The following is a 9019-nucleotide window of genomic DNA, read 5'->3' on the forward strand; positions in this document are numbered from 1 at the left end:
ATATATATATATAAATATACACTTGCTATAAATACCTTAGTCAGTACCAGGAAATGTATTTGTAGCTCCATTCTTTTGATTTGTTTTTCCTACTCGCATCATATATTTAAGCTCTTCTAAAAATACCAATATAAGTGAACATTTGTGTTTGTTCTTTTGCCATGGTTACATTGTTACATGCTTACTTGCCTCATTATAAAAGAAGGTAAATGATAGATAAATTAGAAAGAGCACATCCATTTATAAGCATATTTAGAGGCATTTATAGCACACTAGTCTCTGAGGAATCCTGTCACCTAATGAGCCGTTAATGAATGGGTTTTGTCTCTGAGAAACTGAGTTGGATGTGAGAGCTGAGCTCTCAGGAGACACCAGACAATGCTAACTCCTCTCCCCTGTCGCCCAGGTGTTTGTGAACTGCAGCGGCAAACACAGTGATTCAGCACACCCGTTCGGCTACCTGAAAGCCAGCACTACGCTCACCTGTGTCAACCTCTTCGTCATGCCTTACAACTATCCCGTCCTGTTGCCACTCCTCGGTACGTGTGTTTCCTCACAATACATTTCCAACCTTATCCTATAAATTACCTTATTTATTGAATTGCAATTTTTTTTTCTATAGCACATTTCATACACAATGGTGCTTTGTTTAGCCATGATAAATAAAAATAAAATATATGTAAAACTCATTTTAATAATAATTTAAGAACAAGGAGTAAAAATAATAATTAATAAATAATGTAACTTAGAAAAAAAACCTTAAAAAAAAAAAAAAAGAAATTAATACTTTTATTCAGCAAGGGTGTGTTAAATTGATAAAAAGTGATATTAAAGGCTTGTTAGAAAAGATTTCTATTTTGAATAAATGCTGTTTTCTTTTTTAACTTTTTGTTCATCAAAGAATCCTGAAAAATGTATCACAGGTTCCAAAAAAATATTAGTGAAAATTCACGTTTGCATCAGAGACATAAATTGTATTTTAAATGTATTTTAAATTGTAATAATATTTCACAATATTGCTGTTTTTTTCTGAATTTTTTGATCAAATAATTCCAGCCTTGATGAGCAGAAGAGACTTCTTAAAAAAAAGTAGAATCTTACTTATCCCTAATTTTCTACGGCATATACACACACAAACACAAAAGAATAGAATGAATAATAATGAAAAAGAATTACATTTGGAATAAAAAAAAAAAATTTTGAAAAAAAATAATTTTATATAATCCAGTACTTTTATACTTTTTTGTACATTGCTGCATAAATTGTGTACATGTTTTGTACATCTTTAATTTCCTTCTTCTCGAGAATGACTTAATTTAGTCCTTCAGCACACTTACCATCTCTTATTCTCCTTACAGATGATTTGTTTAAAGTGCACAAGCTAAAGCCAAACCTCAAGTGGCGGCAGGCCTTTGAAATGTATATGAAGTCCATGCCTCCTTACTTTCTCTTGGTAAGACACTCTTCGTTCCTACTTTAAAAAAAGACATCCCAATAGAGCACAGAGGTGTCCTGCCTACAAAAAAAGACAACTTCTTTGTGCATATAAATTAATGCAATATACAATTCATGGGCTGTTAGATGCACTCAAGGGTCACTTGTAATATGAGCTGTATTTGTTCTATAGTCTGTTAACAGCTGTAATGAGGTCAAGGATATGTGCTCTGAGTGCAGATTCACCCTGAGTGTGTCCTCATTTTCACTTCCTTTGTCTCTGCTTCTCCACTCTTCCTCTCTTTTTTCTGACTGCAGCCTCTCAAGAAGGCGCTGAGGATGATGGGAGCCCCAAATCTCATCTCTGACAACATGGATTGTGGCTTGAGCTACAGTGTCATTTCCTACCTAAAAAAACTCAGCCAGCAGGTGAGCATTCTTTCCTGCTGACAGTTAAACCTACGCAGTTTTTGCAAGTTAAAATAGTATTCAAACTCATAACTTTCCTTTAAATGTTCTATATTACATATTAACATATTGTATTCATTCAGTATTAATCCTATCTGTTTGAGGCCTGAGTGATGCAGAATTTTAAATCAATTTGTACTTGATTTTCTAGGCAAAGATTGAGTCAGACCGTCTGATTGTGTCTGTCGGGAAGAAGCCTCCTCAAGAGACGGGCATCAAGGTTAAGAACCACTCAAGTGCCCTGTCTCTGGCACACCGCCGCGATTTCAAGCAGCTCCTGCAGGGCATCACAGGCGAGGTACCCCTCCGACTCATCGACATGAACTTCAAAGAGTTCGCTGGTTTCCAGATTGCACTTCTCAACAAGGTACAGACAGTTTGAGTGGGGCTGAATTACATTACAGGGTCTATTTGAAATCAATCATGTCTCAGTTCACGTTTGGGGGACAGAATGTAGTTATGCTAATATAGACATTTGTATCTTTTTCTTGCTGATGCAGGTTAATTCTGATGAATTCTTCTGACTAGACATCTAAGTCTGACTGACTTAAAAATATGCGATTTTCTTGAAGTTAGGTAAAAATGTAGCTTCTATAATCATTTGCTCACCTTCTCTTCAAGGATTTGAAGCCCCAGGCCTATAGGAACGCTTATGATATTCCACGACGGAACCTTCTAGATCAAGTGACTCGGATGCGTTCCAATCTTTTAAGGACAACACAGAAGCTAATCAGAGGCCAGGATGATGGTAATTGTACCAAAGACAAAAATTACATTCTGCAAAGTGAACCTTCATAATCTGCCAATCATGACTTAAGGTGCGGCCACATTAGTGAAATTTTGGCAAATTCTCACAGCCAAAAAAAAGCTTTTCCAGAAAAACGAGAATTCAGCTTAAATTTTCGTTTTTCGTTCAGGGTGAGAAAAATGAATAAACAGCTTGAATATTCGATTTCTACACGTGGGCGGGAATTAAACACCCCTTTCTGCTGATTTGTTTTTCATTTTGTTTCATTCCATTTCGCTTTGTTTTCACAATATTGTCTATGGTAGTTGTTTGTTTTGTTTTTTCTTTTCGTTTTGTTTCATTTTGTTTACTGTGGTGGATATTAACAATGATCAGATGCATTTAGCATAGCAACAAGAGAAACTGTTTTCTTTTCACTAGATGTACATTTATAATGTTGACATGTAATCCAAAAAAGTTCAAAAATAGACAGCTGATATTTGTTTAGTATTGAATATTTTTCCATGATTCTGTAGACTCCTTGCACAGTATTCCAGTGGGGCAGATGGGAAATTATCAGGAGTATCTGAAGATGATGCCATCACCTCTGCGTGAGATTGATCCAGACCAGCCCAAACGACTGCACACATTTGGCAACCCATTCAAGCAGGACAAGAAGGTACTTGCATGTCAAACCTATGGACAGTGCTTGGTATATTATTTTGGCATTAAATTTCAGAAAGCTAGTTGCTGTTGAGTGGGTGTTTCTAATACAACAGCTGAGGGATTGTTGGCAAATTTCACATCTTTCTCTCTTCTGACCACCGTAATCAAGCTCTTGATTTTTTTTGTCTTTTGGAAAGTCATAGAAATTATATCATGAATGTTTTCTTTTGATGTAAGAGCAAATGGGAATGATTTTCCATTTTGATTCACCACTATAAAAGTTCACCCAACTATGATGACTTTTGCTTCTGAGAACCCCAGAAATGTGAAAAGGGTCCTCTGATAATAAACATTACAGGTAAAAACTGAAGTGCCTTAGATGCTAAGTTGCTTTGTTTTCTTTCTTCCTCTTCTCCCAACAACAGGGAATGATGATCGATGAAGCAGATGAGTTTGTGACAGGCCCACAAAATAAAAAGCGGGGTAACACTGGGGATCTTAACTCAGGCACCGCCCTGAAGAGGAGGAGGAGTATGTCCCCTCTGCTGCGCCGGCCCCAAACTCCTCCAATAATAACCAATCATGTCCTCAGCAAGGGCCCCACTGGGACTCAGGGCCAGCAAGGAATCATTAAACCCATCCTACTACACAAAGGTAAAGTCCTCTGAGTCACAGCTGACTGATTCAAAACTTGCTGTGTACTAAATACTTACACACCGCATACTGCCTCCTATTTTTTTTTTATTGTAAGAGGAACAGTAGCCACTATTCCATGCTTTCAAACAGTAGTATGCTACATTGTTGTCACAGGACCTCATCAAATTGCATGTTCGTAGCATCCAGTTATCTTCTTTCAAATAAAATGTTAGGTTATACTTTATTTGAAGGTGTCCTTGTTACAGTGTAATTATGCAATTAAGTTCAGTGTAATATTAATTAACAACATATACTTAATATAGGGTTAGGATTAGCATTTGGTTTAGGGTTAGTTGCATGTAATTATGCATAATTTACTGTTATTTCTATAATAAGTATGTCATGTGTAAAAATGGCACTGTTTTCAGTCTCATTAAATAATTAGTAAAAAAAAAAACAAGACATTGCAGTTTTAAACACTACATTGCAGTTTGTGTTTAAATGTTTATAAACATTGTCATATTACAATTTAAAATAACTGTTTTATATATATATATATTATTGCTGTCAAACGATTAATCTCGATTAATCGCATCCAAAATAAAAGTTTTTGTTTGCATAATATGTTTGAACATATAGGTGTGTTCTGTGTATATTTATTATGTATATATAAATACTCACACATGTATGTATATATTTCAGAAAAAATATGTATTTTATATATTAAATATATATATATTATATATTAAATATATTTATTAATAATATAAATTATATGAATATAAATATGTAAATACATATAAATATTTTCTAAATATATACTATATGTGTGTATTTATATATACATTATAAATATACACTGAACATTATATATAATTTGTTTTTATTCCTGTGATACACAGCTGAATTTTCAGCATCATTGCTCCAGTCATCAGTGTCACATGATCCTTCAGAAATCAGTCTAATATGCTGATTTGATGCTCAAGAAAAGTTTCTTCTTAATATCAGTGCTGTGTAATATTTTTGTGGGAACCATATTACATTCTTAGGATTCTTTGATGAATATAAAATTCAAAAGATCAGCATTTATTTGAAATAGAAATCCCTTGTATCATTATAAATGTCTTTACTGTCACTTTTGATCAATTTAATGCATTCTTCCTGAATGAAATTATTCATTTCTTTCAAAAAAAATCTTAGCGTGGTAGCGTATGAGCTATGTACTGCAGAAATCATATGAGTAGTTACTATGCTATTGCAAACATTGAGTGTATTAAAAAACTTACCATCATTATAAGTAATAATATGCTGTCATATATTTTCCCCTACAGGATCTGAAGGAAACAGTGTAGGAGGCACAGAAAGCAATGGGGAGCGAGCGCCAGGCGGGGAGGCTGGAGACGGGTGGCCTGGAGGAGTGGATGGAGAGGGAGGAGCACCTGCACCTGTGGAGGACACAGGAGAGGTGGGGACACCAGACGGCGAGGAGGAGAGAATAGGACTGGAGAACTGTCTGGATGAGAGACCCTCAGATCTCACACAAAACTGTGAGGACCTGAGTCCCCTGAGCCAGGAGGGGGCGGTGGAGGGCAATGGAGGAGACACTCCGACGCCGGGCACAATTGTTATGATTCCCCTTGAGGGGAGTAACGCGGAGCTGCGCACTCGAGTCCTCAAAGAAGTCCGCAAGCCTGGCCGCAGTGAGTATCTTGATATAATACCAAATTAATTATTCATGCCCATTCATTTCTGTATTCTCTTTGAATTATTCTCTAGCTTAAATCGAGTGCACTTGGAATTATTTGTAGGAATTAATAAAACTAAACTGAATGGCTAATTCTTTTGTGCAGATTATGAGACAATATTCAGGTTACTGGAGGAGGTGAAGGGGCCAGTGACAGTGCAGAGGTACTTTATTCATCATGCCATCAAAGAGGCAGCCAGGTGAGAGCTCTCTTCAAACACTCACAGGCCTCTCATGCTTCTCTCTCCAGTAACACCACAGAGAATAAATATCAGCATGTACTGACTGTACAAATAAACGGGTTTCTTAAATACTCCCCCAGCCACTGGTCAAGCAAACAGACAAACAGTTCATTCCCCCACAGGTCTCTAATGAGTATATTTCTTCATGTCCCCTGCATTGTTGTTTTAGTATTATTTATATAATATTAAAGTAATTAATACTATTTTGAATCATTTTTCATATTTTCAGTTTTAATTTTAGTAACTGTGTGTTATGTGCTACTTTTTATTTAGTTTCTATTTAGTTTTATTTCACTTTTTATTTCAGTCATTTTAGTACTTCAACTTATTTGATTTAAGTTAGTTGTCAAGTTAGCATTTCTAATTTTCATTTAAGTTTAAAGAGATATTTCACCAAAATGAAAACTCTGTCATCGTTTACTCGCCCTCATGTCCTTCCAAACCCATAAGATTTAATTATTGAAACACAAATTAAGATATTTTCATTAAGATCCTCCGTTGAAAGACCAGGTATCCAAAACGTAGAAGATCCAAAAAGGTAATAAAGGTGTTTAAAACATATCCATATGAATCATGTGGTTTAATCCAAGTCTTGTGGAAAGATACGATCACTTTAAATGATGAACAGATTTAATTTAGTCTTCAGAGTGAGTAAATGACAGAATTTTTAGGTGAACTATCCCTTTAAGTTTCGCACCTAATATTTATATTTCATTTTATTTCAGCTTTATTTCAACTAATGTTTTAGTTTTTTAGTTTTAATTAACAGTAACAACACTGGTCACCTATTTCTTGCATGTTCATTTATTTGTCTATCTTTACTATAGTTCAGTTATAATTATTAGAATTTATAATTATCATTTTGAAACATGTAGAGAAACAGATGGCTCAGGTTGGACCCATATCAGGTCACTTTCCCCCTCGCTCCCCTACTTTTGCATCAAAAAAATCAACCCCAAAAAATTAAATACATTTTGAAAGATTAATGTGCATCATAAAATTGCACAGGATTCTCTCCATAGTTAATGCAGAATCTCACTAAGACAACTTTGTCTTATAAAAGTACCAAAATATTTTAAAAATAAATTTACTTTAGAAGCAAACTTGCATAAGTATTTTTAAGCATAAAATAAGTGAAAAAATTCTTTATCATGCTTCAAAGAAGAAAAATTGTCAATACAGAAAGAAAAAAAATGTTTAAGAAATTCTCTGAAAGCAGGTAACAATATGGAATTTAGCTTTCTTAAAGTAAATTGTTAGTATGTAAAGTATATTTATGCTATTATAAATAATATAGGCCCAGTTTCACAAACGGGGCTTAGCTTAAGCCAGGACTAGGCCTTAAATTTTAAATTTAGCAAAAATGCCTTAGAAGAAAACATTACAGGTGTGCATCTTGACACAGAACAATGGCACTGACATGTTTTAAGATATGTCAGAGCAAGATATTTTCAATTGAGACGGCTCAAACAAGCATTTTAGTCTGGGACTAGCTTAAGCCTTGTCTGTGAAACCGGGGGATAATGTCATATAATCCAGCTAAATAGCAGTCTCTCTCTCAGGTTTAAGAAGCGTATGCTGATCCAGCAGCTGGAGAGCGCTCTGGAGGAGACTGAAGACCGACAGATGCTGCCCACACAACTCAACAACGTCCACAGCAGATAGTGGGACATCACATCTCACCGCTGAGACACACACGAGACGACAGAGAAGCGGCAGCGCAGGCCGACCCATCAGCCTCAGTACTGTGCTTTAGGAGGAGACGTAGCGAGGGAGAGAGTAAATTAGAGAGGACGGAGGCCTGTCTGGCTCACGCTCCGGTCCAGGCGCTTCCAGTTACTGAATTGTGTCACTACTCTGAAAGAGTGCTCACAATGGAGCAATTGAACGTTCCAGGTTTGATGAATTATTCTGTCAATTTGCAGGCTTTCCGGGCCTGAAAGTGGCCATAATTTAACCATAAGATAATGAATAAGCACACTCCAGAAAAGCCAAGCCTCATCCACTGTGTGATTTTACAGGGTCATCCGAGGCAGAGGTCAGCGTCTGTCACGTGAAGTATGTTTATATATTATGTCTGTCCACTGTTATTTGGCATCAGTGGATAGTTCAGAGCTGATAATAGTATGGAAAATCTATGATGGATTTGTGTTTGCATGAAATGTCCACAAGTCATGGGGTTAACAACACAGTTGGACCTTTAAAGCATTCTGGATTGGGAAGTACACTATTGTAGACTCAATAGCAATAACCCTACAATCATCAGGACGCCAAGCTCAATTTTACTCAACTATGAAAAAAAATTCAAGCAGATTTTTCAGAAGAACGTCCTTATGACTTTGGAGATTCATTATGAGATTTGGTAGCTGGCCTGTTGTTGTATTCGTGGTGATATGTAATGTCACATAGATTAGCATCATTCAGTGTCCAATAAGCAATAGTGTCCTATGAAACACCCTGTCCAAAAAGAACAACACGCTTGGCTCATCACACAAATGGGAAATGCCGACTATGGTGTGAAATGAACTGGTCCACAGCAGTTTTGATTCTGTCCAGTATGACACCTTTCGTCATCCTGCACTTCTCATCGTGGAGAAGTCGCAAGACTGCTTAGTTTCATTGCACAGACGCAAGTTACATTAGTGACCCCATTCTTGTTTGTTTTGTTCATTTTTAAAAACAGATGTATACTACTTTTTAATGTTCATAAATGATATAGATTATTTTTGGATGGTATTGCTACAAGAACATAAAAATATTTTAAGAATTGTATAAAACATTTTTTAAACTGATATTATATAGACAAAGTTTTATGATTTTTTTTATGAAAACAATGAAAAATAATAAAAAATTACAAAGGAAATGTTTGAATCATTGTGTAATTTTATATATGATTTATACATATTTTTAAATACACACTACTGGACATAAAAATATTTTAAGAATTGTATAAAACATTTTTTAAACTGATATTATATAGACAAAGTTTTATGATTTTTTTATGAAAACAATGAAAAATAATAAAAAATTACAAAGGAAATGTTTGAATCATTGTGTAATTTTATATATGATTTATACATATTTTTAAATACAAACTACTGT

The 9019-nt window shown here is 35.2% G+C and overlaps 1 protein-coding gene across 1 annotated transcript in view; it reads left to right on the plus strand.

Moving 5' to 3' along the window:
• The window catches only part of LOC107658008 (integrator complex subunit 6-like), a 22968-nt gene extending 14314 nt beyond the window's left edge, over positions 1 to 8654 (plus strand). The window contains exons 6-15 of the mRNA XM_016446385.1: positions 407 to 539; positions 1359 to 1453; positions 1753 to 1863; positions 2054 to 2269; positions 2524 to 2650; positions 3166 to 3308; positions 3721 to 3949; positions 5263 to 5631; positions 5782 to 5875; positions 7480 to 8654. Of these exons, the coding sequence (XP_016301871.1) occupies positions 407 to 539; positions 1359 to 1453; positions 1753 to 1863; positions 2054 to 2269; positions 2524 to 2650; positions 3166 to 3308; positions 3721 to 3949; positions 5263 to 5631; positions 5782 to 5875; positions 7480 to 7582 (1620 nt within the window). The 3' untranslated portion in view covers positions 7583 to 8654. The remainder of the gene's footprint in view (positions 1 to 406; positions 540 to 1358; positions 1454 to 1752; positions 1864 to 2053; positions 2270 to 2523; positions 2651 to 3165; positions 3309 to 3720; positions 3950 to 5262; positions 5632 to 5781; positions 5876 to 7479) is intronic.
• The last annotated feature ends 365 nt before the right edge of the window (positions 8655 to 9019 follow it).

The sequence above is a fragment of the Sinocyclocheilus anshuiensis genome, unplaced genomic scaffold (genome assembly GCF_001515605.1).
Source record: "Sinocyclocheilus anshuiensis isolate Anshui unplaced genomic scaffold, SAMN03320099.WGS_v1.1 scaffold227, whole genome shotgun sequence".
Lineage (NCBI taxonomy): Eukaryota > Metazoa > Chordata > Actinopteri > Cypriniformes > Cyprinidae > Sinocyclocheilus > Sinocyclocheilus anshuiensis.